This window comes from Rattus rattus, chromosome 12 (assembly GCF_011064425.1).
Source record: "Rattus rattus isolate New Zealand chromosome 12, Rrattus_CSIRO_v1, whole genome shotgun sequence".
NCBI lineage: Eukaryota > Metazoa > Chordata > Mammalia > Rodentia > Muridae > Rattus > Rattus rattus.
In genome coordinates this window covers 64,172,254-64,192,390 of record NC_046165.1, presented here as the reverse complement: position 1 = coordinate 64,192,390, position 20,137 = coordinate 64,172,254, and the positions used below count along the sequence as shown (strand labels likewise).

At 37.0% G+C, this 20,137-nt stretch overlaps 1 protein-coding gene across 2 annotated transcripts in view; it reads right to left on the bottom strand.

Annotated features, from left to right (window-relative positions):
• Nucleotides 1–20,137, bottom strand: part of Nup58 (nucleoporin 58) — a 48,557-nt gene that overhangs the window by 19,352 nt on the left and 9,068 nt on the right. For both annotated transcript variants that reach the window (XM_032918332.1, XM_032918331.1), the window contains exons 5-13: nt 19,731–19,841; nt 18,143–18,167; nt 16,992–17,057; nt 15,530–15,704; nt 11,726–11,805; nt 10,276–10,394; nt 9,809–9,891; nt 6,528–6,729; nt 1,124–1,222 (exon numbers count right to left, since the gene is read on the bottom strand). In XM_032918332.1, the coding sequence (XP_032774223.1) occupies nt 1,124–1,222; nt 6,528–6,729; nt 9,809–9,891; nt 10,276–10,394; nt 11,726–11,805; nt 15,530–15,704; nt 16,992–17,057; nt 18,143–18,167; nt 19,731–19,841 (960 nt within the window). The remainder of the gene's footprint in view (nt 1–1,123; nt 1,223–6,527; nt 6,730–9,808; nt 9,892–10,275; nt 10,395–11,725; nt 11,806–15,529; nt 15,705–16,991; nt 17,058–18,142; nt 18,168–19,730; nt 19,842–20,137) is intronic.

Genomic DNA, 20,137 nt, shown 5'->3' with positions numbered 1-20,137 from the left:
ATTCTAAGTACTCAAAGATAGTTTGCCAGATATTTTCTATATAAACTCCAAATTCTTTTGTTATTATTACAGTCTTATGTTATTTTCCTCATGTAGATGAGGATGACCCAGAACTTCTGATCCTCCTGCCTCCTGAGTGCTGGAATTCCAGTCTATGCCCCCGCTCCCTGTATCTGCAGTTAGGAATGAAACCAGGGCTTCATGTGTGCTGGGAAGCAGCCAGCTAAGACCACCTCCAGCCAAGGTCAGAGTCCATGTTATTCTGCAATGGCTTACGGAAAGACTTAAGTTGGCAGTGAACTATCACTGCCTATAAAAACTCACGACAGAAAGTGGGTTCACAGTCAAGAGGGATTGATTGTGCTAGCTCTCATAGCTCTAAAGTTCTCAGTGTAGAACAGTTTACAATAAATAGCCATGGAAGCTAATAGCCTCTCTTTAAAATATTTAGTGAAAATACAGGAACCTTCATTACCCTCTAATACTATGCCAAAACATAATAAACTGTCAGTTACTCAGAAAGAATTGTGAGTATTTATAATCAATGTCTCTGTAGACTTACCTTACTAGTTTATGAAACAATTAGAGTAATCTGAATTGCTTATGTCTGTATACAGTCAAACATGCCAAGAGCGCCTCAAAACGACAAAAGTCAAACTGTTTAATTCACAGTAAAACTCTGTTTAAAGTGGTCACTCTCAGGTAAATAAGAAAAGTTAATGATCAGGTATAAAAAAAAGAAAGCTAACAATCAGGAGTATCTATATGATGTAGTAGACTGGATTCCAAAGTTGTATTAGCACTAATCTTTAAAAGTTTGATTAAGACTAAGTTGATGTAAACTAGGTAATCCTCAAGTCTACACTTCAGCACGCTGACTGGAACACACAGAACCTGCCCACACTTAGCTGTAGTGCTTTCTTCTGTCCACTTTCTTAGAGGACAGGAGGACTTTGTCAGCTCTGACGCAAATGCTAGGAGACAATGACTGTCTGGAGAATCCTGTCTTGCCAGATGGAACCTAACTTCCCAAATAGCAGCAGATCCTCTGAGAGCTGTGTCACAGGCCACCACCAGTCCCACTGCAATAGCTCAATGAAATATGAGAAAATGTAAAGTGTACCTCCAAGGTTTGAAGAACCTAAGCCACTTGATTGCAAGCCAGTGCCAATACCTGAGCCGAATGGCGTTCCAAAACTAACTCCCAGAGACGGCTGTGGCCCTGGTATGAAAAAAAAAACGGGGGAAAAACAAATTTGCCTTACTCTTTCAAGATTAAAGTTCCTTTATGAGATTATTTTTAAGCTGAACATTGATTATTTTTTTAACAAACTCCACTTGTTAAAACTTTTGATTTCAAGATGTCTTTCTCACCTAGCTTATCTATCTCAAAGGTTTTATCTGAAGGAAATTTTTTAAATTAATCTGCTTATAGCTACACAGTTAAAAGAGGCTTAACCACAACGAAAAATGTTCAAAAGTTTAAAGTACTGATAATTTGAAATATTTAACGCCTCGCAAGTTATAGCTTTTATATTTCTAAAATTGTTTTAGTTTTACTTGTTTTCTGATACAACTATTTGGTGTAATAATTAAGGTTTTACTTTCTTTTTAAAAAAAAAAAAAAATAAGCTCCCAGTATTAGAGTCAAGTTTCAATGATCAAGAGACTGACACTAACATAGCAAAACTATCATGTTACTTCATAAAGTACCCAAAAAATTAGGTATGACTTCTTATAGTACAGAAATGGTATATATAATAAATAGATAAAAAACAAGACAATGTTTTATTTTATTTAATTTATTGTTCATCTTAAAAGCAAACCAATTACACAGTAACATGACAATTCCAACTTGTTCACAAAAGTGATTATTGAGTTCTAGTCTTCAGCTCGGCTACATTTCACCACCCATCACCTGACGAATGAGATGGAGAACGAACATTTACAAAGGCACACGTGCACCTTGACAGACCCAATACATTCAAGGCTTCAGAAGCTCCTTCCCAGTATTCTGGAAAATGCACTCAAAATCAAAGCCACGTGTCATCCTTCCCACACCTGCTGTGTTAGGGAATTGGCTGAGTTTGTTTGGCAGCAACAGCATCAAATGCACTAACCCCTTGTGGAAACTACTCTTTTTTTTTTTTTTTAAACTAAGCAGAATACAAAAATCTAAAAATCTCTCCTTTGATAATAATTTATGAAAAGTACTCAGTAAGTTTCATAGTACAATCTTAGTCCTGGCCTCTGCAAGCACAGTGGTTAATACATCTTAGAGCTGAGGGAATGCCAAAGCAAACTGCACCTTCAAATTTAACTTCAAAAAACCCAAAGCCTTCACATTGTCCAATGAAGAATGAGGTTTGTATATTCAAAAGGTAGTGTAATTTATAAACCACAAAACAACAAAATGAGGAAGTACATTTTGCTACCCTGGGACAGAAACTGGACTTTTTTAAATAGCTTCTATCCGGAAAACAGAATAACAACTAAATAGCAGCCAGAGTTCTTATACTACTATTAAAAAAATAAATTAAAAAATATTTTTAAATTTTTACATCCAGTTTGAGATTAATTTAAGAATAAAGACCTGACTAGCAGCTCTTTTGTAAAATGTTACAACAGGAAAAGAAACATATCACTTTCTTATGTCTAACAAGAATAACAGAGAAAGCATATGTCCAGTTTCTTTAACATCGGGAGACTGTCACATTTGAACAGGAGGCACTGCTGGTGGAAGACACTACAGAACAATGCACACCACAGTCCTCAGCCTTACCGCTTGGGAGAATTACCCAGATAGCATGGATTTTTGTCATATGTAGGTCCATTTTTTAAGAGCAACAGAACAATTTCTGCAATCATATTTAGGACATCAAAACGCAAGACTTTCCATTGCACAAAAGATGCGAGATATTGAGTTTTCTACCTTCCCACAAATTCTGAAGGCAACATCATTTATAAAATAGTAGGCAAATGTGTAACATTTTAAATAGTAAAAGCTCATGATAAATTATCTCCCAGGCCAAAGTATGAACATAGTTATACTCTGGCCACCATATATATTAGTTTTGCTATCAGAAAACAGATTCTAAATCCTTCAGGTAGAAGCTATGTAAACAATTCGAGTCACTTTGAAATCTGAATAGTCACTCAATGAGGGGCTCTTAGTTCTACAAGTAAAATCAAATCAATAATATAGACCAATGATTGCCTAAAGTGAAATTTCCATGTAAAGAAACATTTTACAAAAGTTTCCATAATAAATTCACATACAACAAAATCAGGTTTAGCACTGTAATTCATATTTTCTAGAATAAATATTCACCTTATTTAATGTAAAACTGTATTTATAGGAAAAAGACTAAAGTGCTAGAATTTCTTATAATTTTCATAGTCACCAAAAATGTCTAATGTAATTACCATTGTTACTTGTAAGTCACCTTTTAAAATAACAAAAATGCCTTCCCCTGATAAGAAAAACTGATTCTTGCTACTTTTAATGGGGAATGTTCCTTTGGTTATTAAAACAACAAAATCATGAAGCCACAAGAAACTAAAATGAAATATTTAACATTTCTGATTTAACACTACACCTTAAATGTCCAAACCTTCGCCTAAAGCTAGAAAGCAGGAATTCTTCACAAATGCCTCAGCTCTCCTTAAAAAAATGGAAGCTAAAGTCACATGAGAAAAATCTTATGTAAACATCAACAACTTTTAAGTGTGAAAACACAACAAAATTTAACCTTAGTATACTGATTGAAAAAAATCCACCCCAAGTCAAGATCATATTGAAAAATCTAATATAAATCTACTAAGGTTTTTGGGAGATCAGAGGAACATCTGCGGACAAGTGTTCATGAGCTTATCCACACACTGATATTCACTTGTGTGAATAATCTGGGTTTTCAGGAACTCAGTCTTCACAACAAGAACCACAAATTAAATATACCTAAGCTCAATTGTGTATTTGATTTTGTTAAAAATAAGGAATAGAGGGTTAGGGAGGCAGTTAAGTAGTAGACTTGTTAGCACATACAAGGTCCTGGACTCAATCTTATACCATTACCACCACCACCACCAAAAACAAAACAAAAAAGTCCTTTAATTAAGTCCATCCTTCCACCTCCTAGAAAGACAACAGAAAAAAGAAAGCTACCTTTAAAAAAAAAAGCAACAATCTAAGAAAAGCTATTGTCCTTTTGTGTCACTATTTATAGCAATTAAATAAAAAATCTATATGCAAAGAAAACACTTGAATAACGCACATCTATATAGCAAGTGCTGTGTATAAAAACATACAAGCTTGTCCAGTTTCTCTAGATAGTTTCAAATTGGGACTTAGGGAATTTCACGAAAAGTACTGCATAGGAGTATCTCCCTGGGTACAGAACAAAATCTAACAGGGCTTAACTAAATGGGATGCAATTCATAACACCATTACCCATGTATCTAACAGATATCCTAAAACTTCACAATCCAGCATCCGAACTAAGAACTAAACCAGCATTTGTAATGGGAGGGTATAAAGTGACTACAGATCCAGAAAGAAGCTTTTAGGAAAACAAAATGGGAAAGAAACATAATGCAGATTGTTACCACTGTTACTTATCAATAGTTAACAACCTGATTCAACTAAAGTACAAATACTGTAAGATTACCAAGGTTAATAAATTTCAATTTCTGCCACCTAATTAGAGAGTCTTATATATACTCTAAAACTACAAGAACATACTATAAGAGGAATTGCTCCTGGTGCGTGTGGGAGGAAGCCAAGTAAAAAGTTAACAGGCAAAATTAAAGCCCATGAGTCAAAGCTTTCAGTAATTCCTGCAAGCTTAGCAAATATTCTTTATAAGACAGAGCAAAGGCCTTCCCTATATTATCTACTTTTTTATTTGAAAACCTAGCTCACAGGACATACCATATTTATAGAATAAACACTTTTTTCATGTCTGTGCCTATAAACTTCTTAAGTCTAATGTTAAAAAGGTTTTTTTTAAAAAGCTAGGTGTGGTGGCTCATGCCTTTAATCTCTGTAGGCAGAGGCAAGCAGACCTGTGAGTTCCAAGACAGCCAGGGATACAAAGAGAAATTCTATTTAAAAAAAGGGGGGGTGGATGGGAGAGAACCACAACCCTTTGACAGGTGATTTTGCTTCATATTTAGTAATTTACTACAGAAGAAATTAATTTAGAGCCCAAGAATTTGGACAAGTCTCTTTTCTCAAGCTTTACTTATTCTCTTGAAAATAAAGTATATTTTATTGACATGTATCCAAACCACATTTCTCTATCTTATCTTAGGGATGATGAACAGTGACTGACTAGCTATTAAATAATGAGAACTGAAAATCATACTGTTGGGACTGATACCCCATTACTCCAAAGCATAGTCTGTCTACACAAGTCTACACTCTAGCCAGCTAGAGAGCTACTAGATAGTGCTTATGGGAACCACCATTCACACAGATCCAGCCATGGAATGTGGAGTATTTGGCCTAATTCCATCAACAACTTTTTACTTGATGGCAGGTCAATGCTGTCATTCAAATGTGAAAACAGTAACTAGAACATGCTAGTACAGGTGGCCTGAATGCAATCCAAACATCTATTTTGTTTAGTTTTTACTTTTTAATATTGCAGTTTACTACTAGATTATATGAAACTGTCAGAAAGACATACACTACAGAATAAGGCTCACTCAAAAATTTATAAATCATCAAGGGAGGAAAGGTAAACTATTAAGACTGCACTTTTCTATGTCAAACTTCAAACCCGATAAAAACTACCAGGAATAAGACAACTGATCAACTTCCAAAATTCCAAATGTATCACTGAAGAACCACAGCACGGAACACTGCAAACGGCATCCAACCAAGGACTGAGTTCTCCACGGCGCGCAAGCCAAGCTCGACCCTTCCCAATCTTGCTAGTACTCAGTCCACTAGAGTTAAAAACCCCAGCATGCATCTTCTTCACACCTCATTTCCACTCTCTTAGAGGAACTGTTATTTTTTCTAGTCAAAGTACATCCAAATAGACCTATTAACCTTAAACACACATCTTCAATAGAAATGTAACTGCATCCAGATTGCTAGTACTCTGCAATCATGTACGAGACTGAGAATGCACCATCAATTATCATACCTAAAAAATGCAACACGTGGTACGTGGATTACCTGACTTTAAAACAATAGAGAGCACAATCACAACTTGAGAGTCTAATGTTTTCTTAAGTGTAATTCAGTAGTGAAACACTATATTCTAAAGGGTGTCTATAGCAATACAGCAAATAACAGTAAGTAAATTCACAATGGTCAACATCGGATGTATAGTTATTGCTAAACTACCCTGCCTTTTGTCTCAGGTATGTTTATAATTGTGTCTATCACATTTTAGATTGGAACAGCTATTCATAGAAATTTTGTCAGTGCTCACATAAAAGGAAGACTTATAAAAATGCACATAATGTTCTCTGCATTTGAACAGTAAGAAGCTATAACTTGAATGCATTCAGACCTGTAGCAGGCTGTTGCTGCTGTGTAAGTGTTGCAGCCATGGCAACGGCTGCTGCGTTTGGCATGGTGCTGAAAGGCGTGGGTCCAGTAGTAACTCTGGGTGCATTCTGCCACTTCTTGGCTTCTGTTCTCCTGGCTTCAAACACATCCCCAGCATCACCCAAAAACATTTTTCTGTAGCTGAGATACTGTTCTTTAAGCACCTAAAAAGATGGAAGGGAGGAAGGGAGGGGAGAAAGAAACTAAGTTCCATGTTGGGAACACGTATTTCTATTAAATGAGTTGGAAAGATAACAACCCTGGCCACATTCTACATTCCGAGTACACTACAAATGAGACGCTGGTAATGGACACTGACAAGGCACAGCCTGAAGCCCATCACTCCTGAGTACTGTTTGTTACAGCTGTCATAACCTTTACAACACCCCCTGAAATACTCGGGTTTCACGGGCTAAGATCACAGGCAAGCAGAATAATATTTAAATAGGTACTACAGTTTATCACAAACTTTTCCCTTAAGCATCCAACCTCCTTATAACCTTCAAATTGGAAGTATTAAATATATACCAGTTAAATAAATTTCTAAATGCCTGGGTACTGTATGATAAAATAAGATTTCACACTTTTAAGAACAGAAAGGCTGAGGGAATAAGGAGGGCTTCAATTTTGTCAAATAAAATTACCAAATAACCTAATTCAATATATAGCCCCATTAAGGCCATCAATCCTATTTCATATTAAGTATAAAATATGTTTATTACAGATCTAGTCTAATCATACAGATTTTATTCCAATTTTTGAAGAGATAGTCTTCACATTTCTCACCTTTCTTAAATACTAGGGTCCTGTGGCTACCAAACACACACTTACAAATCTCATTAGTATACTACTGAAAGCCACTGCCATCGTTTTATGTGGCTGTCCATTTTTAATACTTCACTACTGCTATAAAGGACCAAGGTGGACCTGCTAAGAACTGAGCATTAGCAGCAAGGTGAGGAAAACAAGTCTTGTTACTGTTCTCAAATCCATCCTTCCTTTCCCTGTGTTCTATATACATTCCCACACAGGGTGCAACTTCCAACAACAGGAAGTAACGGCCCAAGACTTGACAAAACATGTTTTAAAGGGGGAGGGGACTACTCACACACCTCACACCAACCATGATTTATGATGATTTTTTTCTTTTTCCTGGAAAAATCCTGTTTTTTCAGACAGGGTTTCTCTGTGTAGCCCTGGCTGTCCCGAAACTTGCTCTACAGACCAGGCTGGCCTTGAATATATGATGTATTTTAAAACTTCCCATTTGATAATGCCACTGAGGTGTGCTGGGTAAGGTAATAGAAGTCTCTTTCAATCGATAAATGCCCATGGGAACCAAGATAATTTCTTGTCAGATACACAAAGATAAGCACAAACCTGGAGCTTGTATGTTTAGCTTGCTTAGAATATGAAAAAAGATGGTAAATTAATTTCCTGGCTAGTTGTTAACTTGACATAAGCTACAGTTATTTGGCAAGACGGATTCTCAACTGAGAACATGGCTCTGTAAGACTGGCCTACTGGCAAGTCTGTTAAGGATTTTCTTCACTAGTTACTGATGAGAGTGGTGCCAACCCTGGGCAGGGGTCCTGGTTTGTCTGACAGAGCTGGCTGAGCAAGGCCCAAGAAGCAAACAGTGCTGCTTTAGTTCCTGCTTCCAATCCCTGCCCTAACTTTCCTCAGTAACACAGAGTGACCTGAGATTGTATAAGAGGAGATAAACCCTTGCCTTCCCCAGGCAATTTTGGTCATAGTGTTTTGTCACAGCTACAGAAACCCTAACCAAGACACATAACAAATCTGATCAAAGTCACGTCTTTGGTTCTTAGAAATATATTTAAATAAAACAAGAAATAACTAGCGGAGCTGAGACAGGAGCTCCAGGCCAGTTTAGGCTACAGCAAGACTCTGTCTCAAATAGAAAACAAATGAGAGACAACAGATAATTGAAATATCTACTTATGGCACTCTCAGTGTGTTTTCTGTCCTCTTTAACAAAAAGGCTGGTTTTCAAACCATCACAGAAAAAGTTGCTAACTTTAACCTGGCCTGGTTTTACAGGTCTAAAATCTCAGATGCTCTCAAAGATGAGGCAGAGTAACAAACTGAAGCCTTGTCTGAGATGCAGTCGAGCTCAAGGCTGGCCTACTCACTTATCAGCTCACAAGCATCTGTAACTCCGGTTCTAGAGGAACTGATGCCTTCTTCTAGCCTCCATGGGCACTACACACATGACACCCAGATATGCATGCCTGCAAGCACTTACACACATGACTCTCAAAGGAATTTTAAAATAACAAAAGAAACAAAAGTTCTGAGAGTGGCAACTTGACCAAACAGCAGGATCTGAGGATGGCTGGAGTGAAGCAGAGGAACCCGGGCACTCATCATACCGTGTTCTACTATTTTGTTTGCTTGGAAACATTCATAATAAACTAAATTTAAAAATAGCAGAAGACATACCTCAACAAGAATAATCTGACTAGTTTAAAATCTTACAGCGGCATTTATCATAGATTGATAAGTCTCAAGAAACTCTGATAGTCTTCAGAAATTTTCTTAAAGTTTCAAATCTTTTGGTGTATACTAACAATTTTATAATGACCCAGTTTAAAACAGCTAACTTTTAAAAAATTCTATTACAACGAATCAAACAAATATGAACATAATTAATGAACTGTCTCCATAATTTACTCAGAGTCAGACTAAGCAGCTTTGAATTTAAGCATTTTCTGGAGTAAAGATAACTAAGAACTTATATTTAACTAGCTGCAAAAAGGGTATACTTTTACATTTCACTAAAAAAAAAAAAAAAAAAAAAGAGCCATCTGTCTGACCTGCACATAAATAAAAATTTAGAGCTAACATAATTACATAAAGATCAAAATATTCAGCAATAAATTATTTTATTTACAGTATTCAAATAAACATTACATTATTTAGTAAAAAAAAAGAGTTTCCTGTATTTAAAAGGAATTGTAAACAGGTTTTCTTTAGCTTTATGATCAATAAATATTAATAAAACACATATTACATTGAGTCAGCATAAAGAAGGATTTGTCACTAGGGATGTTTGTTTTCTATAGTACAGTTTATACTGCTGGAAACAACCTGAATGTAGGTTTCACAAACATACATCATCTATAATTACTGACAATAGTGATGAGGGAAAACAGGTGTTAACATCAGTTATTCTCAAAGCCCTATATGCAGACAGGTGAACGGGCAAGGAATGCTTACCTTGACATTTTCATGAATGGACTGAAGTTGTGCAGCTAAAGCTACAAATGTTTGATAAATTTTCTGCATAGCCATTGATAAATCTGTAAGAGAAAATTATGAAACAAATATGTAACAATTTTCTATTACTCTGACCTAGTTTTGGTAATTAATATTAATATGTAGAAGGAAAAAACTACCAATGCTCCTTTACAATACAGAAGACAGCAGGCTAAGAAGACTGAGAGGGCACTGCCATTAGTAACTTAGAAAGGAAGGGGAAGTTCCAGACTGTCCCTCTTGTCATCGAAGTAGTTATTTACAATGAAGCATTTCCAGGGAACTAAGACTTACCAAAGAGTTTTTAGATTTTCTTAGAACATCATAAGACAAGCTCTAATAGTTATTTGCACACCTACGGTACGAGTTTAACCGCCCATCAATAACACAGTGCTGCTGTCACAGAATTACCAGAGGAGGGCTGTTACCTTGAGGAGTTATATGTGAATTGTTTGCTTGAGTGGCAAGATGGTTTTCTAGTTCTTCAATCTGCTGCCTGTACTGCTGAAGCTGTACCTCAAATTGCTGAACCAAGACTCTGAAGTAGCTATAAAGGGTTACACCAAATATTTGAAACATTATTGCCTATATACTTAAAAATACAAATAAATAGTAAATGTCCCCCTTTAAGTGGGGCTTTCAATTTAGGATGGGGATATAATTCACAGATATCACTGAAGCAAACTCTCAGGCATTCAATATTACTGATGTATCATTATTCCAATCATGGAGGTCACATCACAAAGTGACTTTACAGTCTTTGAAGTAGCAAGGTCATCTAACGAAAATTAGGACTCACCTATTATAGCCAGGAAGAGATTAAGAAGAGTTACAAATGAACACAACATGACCCTAACCCCACAACAGATCCTAGGAGGGGAACGTGCATTAATGAGGGAGGAGGGGATTGGGACAATTCTAAGTTGTTTCAGTTAAAAATGTTTAATCAATGTTAGTTTCCCACTGTTGATAATTGCACTATTCTACAGTATGTCACCATTAGGGACAGTGAAGTAAGGGATTATGCAAATTCTTCATACGACTATTTTTTTCATGTTCTCTAGAAGCCTAAAGTTGAAAAAGTTAAAGTACAGCTTCACTAAATTTTACAATCAAGTATTTAACAGCTTTTAGAATAATATAAAAATGTGTAATCGACGGCGGGGAGGGCAGTATAGTGAGAGGTAAGGCACATGCCAGGGAAAGAGGTAGGAAAATGAGGTGAAGGGGACAGGAGAGATGAGTAGGTGCAAAGCCTTTTGGCAACATGAACTATGTTGTTAGTAGAAAAAGGCAAGGTAACGTCAGAATGGAAGCATGTCATGCTAATCTGAGGAGATAGTATCAGTTCTTTCCTGAACTTGGTCAACTGTAGTGTTATATAAGCAGTTATCCTTAAGAAGTCATTATTTTGCAAACAATACAAGGTGTTGGAGGAGGAAATGTAAAAGAGACTTACAGAATGTGAAAACAAAATACATGTGATAAATTTAATAAGGGGTTTGGATAAATAGTACATATAAAATCCATAGCTTCCGTAGGGAAAAGGAAAATGAGGAGAGTAGAGGAGCAAGAATCAGGCCCGCACACACAAACCTCACCTCGAAGGTCACTAAGACCTTGAGTGATGGATTGAAAAAGAGGTAACACAGGATTGGAGTGGAGCACAATAGCTACACTAGTGAACACTTGGACTCTGTCATCTTATCAAAGGTAGTCGGAAATTCAGATCTTAGCCTTTAAGTGAGATAATACACCACTCTCTTCGGAGAATTAGGAGAAATCATTATAAAGCTCCAAGGTAAGCCTTCCCATGTAGCAGACCAAAACTTCTGTGTGCTCTGCTGTTCTGTTTAAAAACGAAATCCAGTAACTTACTCAGCAGGAGCTGTATTTTCATGTTGGAGTCCAGGTGGTGTTTTCTGGGTTCTTAACGCTATTTCCGCATTCTTTAACTCCTAACACACCAGATTTTAAAAACACATACAGGAAACAAATAAACAAAAACACCAGGTAAGAGGCTAGTATATAAACTATTTCTTAACTGAGATGTCAAACTGAATGGACATACTTTAACAAACAACAGAACAAGCTGCTTTACATGCTGCTGAAACCGCTTTCGAAAGAAGACAAATTAAGCTCTCAGTAAATTTTTTTTTTTTCGGAGCTGGGGACCGAACCCAGGGCCTCCTGAGCTAAATCCCCAACCCCAGTAAATTTTATGATAAAAATATACTGATCTTTTTTGAGGAACTGTGCATAAAATTCTCCAATTTTTATAAAATGAACTAAACCACAATGAAAGGATTATGGTACTGTTTTAAAACCTTCACTATGCAAACGTAGGAAATACTGTTTTTAAGAAAAAGTAAGCAGTTAGAACAAAGCAGAGGCAGATGTCAGCAAGGATTACATCTGGATAGCTGAGGCCTGACACTAACACTGCTGAACGCTTTGCTCATGCCGTCTCCTCAGTCAGGAATAAGCCCACACCACAGCTGCTTCTCTCCTTGCAGGTGAGGAAGTGGGTCCCAGACCCTCCTTGTCTAAGGCACTGTGTGGCACGGTGTGGGAAGCCTACAAGCCTTCTACTCTTCCTCAACGCCATCACACCTACCCAGTGAGTCTTCAGGACTAATGCTCTCTTTTTAAACACCTTACCCTCCATACTCCTGACATTCCACTACTCTTTTCAACTTCTATTTTTTAACTTACTTTTTAAAAAGAAGTCACATAAACTTATGTTGCCTATACTAACTTTTCCCTGTGTTAAACTAACAAGCTGTCAAAGTCAAAATGGTTGTTTAAACAATTTTATTTTTTGTTTTTGAGATAATGCCCTATTATGTAATCCAGACTAGCCTCAACTCACAATCCTCCTGCCTCAGCCTCCTACCTACCTCTCCAGGCATGCATGGCCTTTTCACCCTTCGGTTTCTACCACCCAGCACCTCTCACTACCTACTTATATGAGTGCAGGATTCTGCAGTAACAAACTCCTGGCAGATCTTCACATATGCCTAGGTCATACTCCTGGCCTCTGTCTCTTCTCTTTCCTGAACACAAACCTTTGTAATACTTAAAACCTTTTTATTTTCTAGACTTACCATAAACATTATCATACACTAGACTCATAATAAAACTGTCAATTTCAGTCCTTTCTGCCTGGACACATTTTATCTCATTGATTTAAAGATTCTTTGTTGTTGTTGTTATTTTTAGCAGAGTCAGTTTTTGGTCCTTAAAGCCAAAAGTCCTCAAAAGATACAGATTTTTAAAACAGTTCATTGAATGCTGTGACAACAAAACCCAACAACATAGCATTAATATACCTGTCATCCACTCCAATCAAACACACACAAAAGAACACAACCAACCTACTTAACTTATTAACTTACATAGTACCTAGAGTTGCTTTGCCAAAAACATGACTGATAGATAGATAGATAGATAGATAGATAGATAGATAGACAGACAGACAGACAGACAGAGAGACAGACAGACAGACTGTTTATGAGGCTTTGTAACCGTCGGTCTGTCAACTTTCAAAGAATCCGTTTATTTCCTAGAAAGGTTTTCTTCAAAGAAAATTTTTGGAGTAAAGATTGGTGATAATATCACAAAGAACTCAGTGCACTACTTAAACCAACAGTTCAAACTTTGGGTGAGGATTAGTTCTTGACATAGACTTTCAGGCTTTGTGAAGAATCTTCAAGTGGCACTTCCTTAAAGCTCTGCCATCTGAGCTTAACTACCCCAGGCTCTACCTATGTAAGTCTCTTACTATTTCATTCAGCCCCACTATCTTTTTATCCCAAGACTTTCCAATTCTGCTACATACATCCCAATTCTGACTCCATTCTGAACGAATGGAGTCATTCAGTTCTAGAATAACAGTGCATTCACGAATACTGCTGGGATTCTTAGTGGTCAACCTGATTACATGCCAGGAATTAACTAAAACCTTCACTTTGTGAGGCATTTTTTTCCCCAATGAAATCATTAGAAGTAGGAAGACCCACTCTTTGAGGTAGGAAGATCCACCTTTAATCTGGGCCATACCTGGTGGCAGCCTATATAAAGGATGTGGAAGAAGGAAGCTAGTTCTCTTGGCCTGCTTGCTCTCACTGTTAAGTCATTTCTTCATGGCCATTAAAGTCTATATTTCTTTGGGAGTACAGCATTTACTGAAGATTAGCTGAGACATCTGGCCGCACAGACTGAAGAAACTCTGGTTGGACAAGCTAGACAACAGCCTGTAAGCCCTTCTAATAAATCCCCCTTCTATATATACATATAGATTCATTCTCTAAGTTCTGGTCCTCTAGAGAACCTTGACTAACACAGATTCTCTTAGTTTGCCACCTCCTTTACTGGCTAATGGTAATGTTTTATGAATGGACAAATTCATGTATTTCACATACAAAATTCAGTTTCATGATTTCATGTTTAATCAAAGCATAAATATTCACTTAGCTAAAGCATAATTAACATTTTGGGTTTTTTTTTCTAGAAAGTACCCAATGATAAAATAACTGAGAAAATGACAAAAAAAAAATGTCCAAGAAAAACACAGATGAATATTGTGCTCATATTTAATGAAAAGATTAGGCAGTGGGACCCTGGCAACAGAAAAGTCTTCCAATTCCGTTTAAACATCACAGTTTAAAACAGCCATTTTAATAGTTTTTTAAAATTATTCTTGAACAAATGACTTAAAAGACATATTACAAAGCTACCCTTGGAAGTTCTATTGAAAATTCTATCACTTCATTTTGAGGAGCAATTGATAAGCCTAGAATGAAAAGGCATCACATGAAACTTAACCCGTAACTCAGTCAAGATGGTAGGAAAGGATGACTTTCTAATTACAACACATAAAGTACAAGTAATTCCTGTATTATCACTCTCCGTCTGTGAGGTAGATAAGAACCACTTATCTGGGGCTGGGGATTTAGCTCAGTGGTAGAGCGCCTACCTAGGAAGCGCAAGGCCCTGGGATCAGTCCCCAACTCCGAAAAAAAAAAAAAAAAAAAAAAGAACCACTTATCTATATTACATGTATGATGCCACAGATGGAGAAAATTCAGTAGTCACAAGTGACAGATATTAGTCTTATTATTCTCATTACGTAGGTTTAACCAAGACTAGCAAATAAAGTTAAACTTAATACTAACAAGGCATATCATAGTTTTTAATCTATATAACTGACAAATTAGAAAACATTTTCTGTCATGGTATTTCCCTCCTTTCTAAGGTAAGCGCAGCCAGAAGCACTCGGATGAGAGTTCATGGTTGAGGGTGGAACCAGCAGGGGCTGTTCTTCAGCCTCTAACAACGTTCTCTACAGATCTTAGAGATCTGTAAGATCTGTATAATTACATAATAAGGATAACAGTACCTATTCCAAACGGCTGTCATGAAAACTAATTTAGGCTAAAAACTAAAAACTACTTATTGTTATATATACATACAGCGGTCATACTTAACATCAAATAAAAAGTACTAACAGCAATTTAAAGTTTTACCAATGCTCCCATCTTAATAGTGTGTAAACATCCAACTTTATAATTAAGTAAATTCCTGCTTCAGGAACACGAACACACACACACACACACACACACACACACACACACACACACACACACACACACACAGAAAAATGGCTGCCGACTGGCATACCTGAGCAGTTTCTAACTTCAGTTTGTCAATATTGAGTGTGTTCCTCTGCAACCCACTAGCAGCCAATGACAGGAGCTGCTTCAGGGCCTTGATGTCCTCCTGGACTTTAAGCATTGCTTTGGAAGACATTCGACTAATTTCTTCTTGGACTTGTTTTTGTTCCTTGACAAATTTCCTAAAATAACAAAAGAACAAAAGTGAAAGGAATGAGGACTGGAAGGGAAGGGCTGGAGGTGGGGAAGAAAGGGATAGAAATGATGTGTGTGGAGACAAGCTGGAGAGATGATCAACAAATAAGAACACTAAACTAGTCTAGCACAAGTCCCAGGTTCAGTTCCCAGCACCCCATACATCTGCTCACAATCCCCTCGCCATCTCTACCTCCAGTTCAAGGCCCTCTTCTACCTGCATAGGCACCACACACACAATACAGGCATACAGGCAGGCAAAACACTTGTAAAGTAACTCTTCAGGAAAAGAAAAGTTAAAAAAAAAAAAATAAACAAAAAGAGACCAAGATCTAAAAAAAATTTCCCCTAGAGAAAAAGAAGTACATTTATAATAAGGTGGTTATTGTACTGGCTGATTCTGTGTGTCAATTGGACACAAGCTGAAGTTATCATAGAGAAAGGAGTCTCAGTTGAGGAAACACCTCCATGAGATCCAGCTAGAAGGCATTTTCTCAATTAGCGATCAATGGGGGGAGGACCCAGTCCATTGTAGGTGGTGCCATGCCTGGGCAGGTGGTGCTGGGTTCTATAAGACAACAAGCTAAGCAAGCCAGAGGAAACAAGGCCATAAGTAACATCCCTCCAAGGCCTCTGCATCAGCTCCTGCTTGAGTTCCAGTCCTGACTTCCTTTGGTGATAAACAGCCACGTGGGAGTGTAAGCTTGAATAAACCCTTTCCTCCCCAACTTGCTTCTTGGTCATCATGTTTGTGCATGAATACAAACCCCAATTAAGACAGTCATAGTCTAAAATTTGAAAACTTAATTCACTTTTTTTTTCTTTTTCCAGACATGCTTTCTCTGTGTAACAGTCCTGGCTGTCCTAGAACTCTATTTGTGCACCAGGCTGGCCTTGAACTCAGAGTTTCATAAGCGTCTGCCACCCAAGTGCTAGGATTAAAGGCTTGTGCCACCACCACCTGACACACTTTAATAGAATGGTACGTACAGAATTTTAACTCTTTACTTTTCTGATTAAAAATTTTCAACATTATTTGTGTGTGCATGCTATTTTTGTCAACTTGACACAAACTAGAGACATTTGGAAAGAGAATCTTTCCAAAGATGGAAAGGTGCCTCCATCAGACTGGCCTGTAGACAAGTCTACTGGGCATCTTCTTGATTAAAGATGTGAAAAAGGCCCGGCCCATAAAATATTTAGCAAAAAGATATTTCCCCTAAAATGTACCAAGCATGTTCAAGTTTCATTCTGTAACTACACTCAGTACTTACTGGAGATTCTCAACATCCTGACAGATGACAGGAGGAAGGTTTTCATCTTTCAGGGCTTTGCTATCCCTAAGGAAAAGCCACACTGCATTAATGCCGTCCACAGATGCATCAACACCACCCAGAGTCTAAGAATTGACAAGTGAGTCCTATTTTCCTGTGAGGAATGAATATATCTACGTTCTCTACTTATAATTTTATTCCAGTCTTTATAAAGAAAGTAATTTTCTTGACATGAAAATAACTTTAACAATTTATCTGACACCAATATTTCTTACCAAAAATTGGTGTCCATCACAAATATTCTGAAAAATATTTAAATGCCTGAAAAAAATTAGAAAATACTAGACTGAATGAGATGTTGAACTAAGTTTCTTCTGATCCAAAGATTCTATGATTAACATTCAATTTTAAAAAATTAAGATTTTTTAAAAACCTACAGCTTTTTTTCATGAGATTACAGTTTTTCAGCATACTTTAGAATTTCATAACTTTCACTCAAATAGGAAAATTCAGCCTCCTGACATAAGCTTTCAATTTTGGGTCATGTATGTCCAGCTAACTGTTAATCTATATAAATATACAAAATCTGAAACACCTCCAGTGTTATAGATATTCAACCTTAATAGGTTAAAGCAATGCATGCTTGTGGAGTGAACCTGACTATGCCTGTATAAATAATTCATAAACTAAGCAGGTAACTGGCAGGTAAAAAAAAGTGGCCATATTCCGAGCATGCATATGATACATATGGAAGGTGTTGTCTTGGCTGAAACAGAAGTACAGAAGTAATCTGTGTGTGTAAAACTGACACTGTAAGGGCTACAGGAATAGCTCAGTAGTAAAGCACACACTTAGCAGGCACAAGGTCCTGGGTCAACAGTCAGCACTGACACGGATAAAACTAAAGTATCTGTATTACTGGGAAATGTCAACCACTTTTTCTTAGAAATGGCTTTAAATTTTCTCAATGACTAGTAATCAAAGATTTGACATTTCAGAAGATTTCCAGAATAATTCATCATTTTTGGCAAACAAATGTTTTGCCCTCTAAATGTATACCTGCTTATAAATCTACTTGCATCTATACAATCTGCCAACAATTTAGTAAATAAAATGTAATTAAAGTTTTTATAGGTAAATTATAAACTTACTCTGGCCTTGTTCCCGTTTTATCACCTAAAAAATTCAAGAAGCTTCATGTAAAAAAGGGTCATTTAACAACAAATTAACACATTCCAAGTTCTAAATTAACAAAAATTAAATAAAATACAAACACCAGTATATGAGTCCCTGTACTGAAGGAAGAAACACAACATGGTGATGGCGATCTGACACCAGGCAGACATTAATTACAGAGCTCGGCTGCATGGACTCTATCGAGATGAAAGAGTTTGTCAAAGTTCTCTGGTATGATCATTTACATCCCTGTCCGCCAGTCTAACTCCAGAGACTTAAACACCACCATCACCACTGTCAATGTCCCCACTTCACCAACCTAACTATCCATCAGCACCCTCAATCCTTGGATTCACTTCTTTCCAAGAACCTTCCCATCTGCCACAAGCACAGACCACATCACACCTCAACAATGGACATCGCTTAAAATGCCAATCCACTACCATTCAACATCTATTTCTTACAGTAGTAATGAGGTATAAATGTTCATAAGGAAATGCTTTCTCCACCTGAGAACTCCTCAATCCTGTGCTCTATACATTCCCTGAGGAACTGCTTATTGTTATTAACACTAATTGAATTTCTGCCTCCTCCAGAGCACAGTGCATCCATTTACTTCGATAAGACACATGATTTCAGAGGTATTAAATGTGAGAAAGCATGTAAAAATCAAGTACTCCAATTTTAATGTCATTTGTCATTTACTTTCAATATAAATGGGCTTTTAGTTCTTCCATGACTATTCATATTTATTTTCCATAAAAATGTGGAATAATTAATTTATCACTACCTTTCACTGCTCAACATTTCCAAATTTGGAACCTTCCTTCTATAAATGAAGTCTAAGATTTGATGAGACGGGATAATAAAAAACAAGGATTTAATTTTGTTTCCCTAAATAGCTCATTTTCTTAAAACTAATGTAGGGTTGTCGTCTGAATGAGATATCCTCCATAAAATCTGAATACTTGAGACCCCAGTTTTTGAAAATTTGGGTAGGATTGGAGAGGGTGGCCCTGCTGGAGAAGTTTGTCACCAGGGGCTGGCTCAATTTTCAAAAGCCACATGCCATTCCCACTTTGCAGTTTGTTCTTTCCACTTTCTGTTTGCTGTCCTTGATGTGGGCTCTCAAGTGAAGCCCAGCTGCCTGTCACCGACCATCTCTGCTCTGTTACAATTGACTATTAGCCCACTGGAATAGTAAGGCAAATAATCCTCCTAGAGTTGCCTTGGTCATGGTGTTTTAGCACAGCAATAGAATAATAACTATTTCCAATGTTAGCTGAGCAAGAGTAGATTACAGAATAAACAGATCATTGTCCTGATTTACAAATAAGCATTAACATATAAAGTAACATAGCTGTACAAGACATAACTTAAGCTATTTACAGAAGTCAAACTTCTGCTCAACACACTGACGATAATATAAACAACTGTGAAGGTTCCACATGAATGAGTCTCGGCGATCGATCACACTAGGGGATCTTTCAGGGAGTTTGAGGAACTGGCAAGCAAGCATCCTGGCAGTGCTGTAAGAACACGACACGGGGTAACACTACTTACTCTTTTTATCTGATGAGGTACTAAAATCTATACCACCAAGGCCTTCACTGCTGGCTGCTGAAGTAGGTGTTGCAGTCCCCAGAGACAAGCTTAACGCATTCTGTCCGAGACCTGTAATGAGCGAACACCTTTATCAACCCCGTTTATCAACTTTCCTGACTTTAAGACCACAGATGTTCTCCCTACTTGTTTTAGGAGATTAACATGAAACAAACCTGGGGCATGATTTGGGTAAATATTGATATGTTTGCTGGATTCAAAATTATATTTAGTTTGGAAGTTGGGATCTTTCACTACCAAAGGCCTGACCGTATCTAATTTGACATAGGTAAGCATTCTGTTTTTATTTATTTCTAAAACTTTTTCTACAAAATCCATCTCACGTGATATATTTTCAGGTGAATACA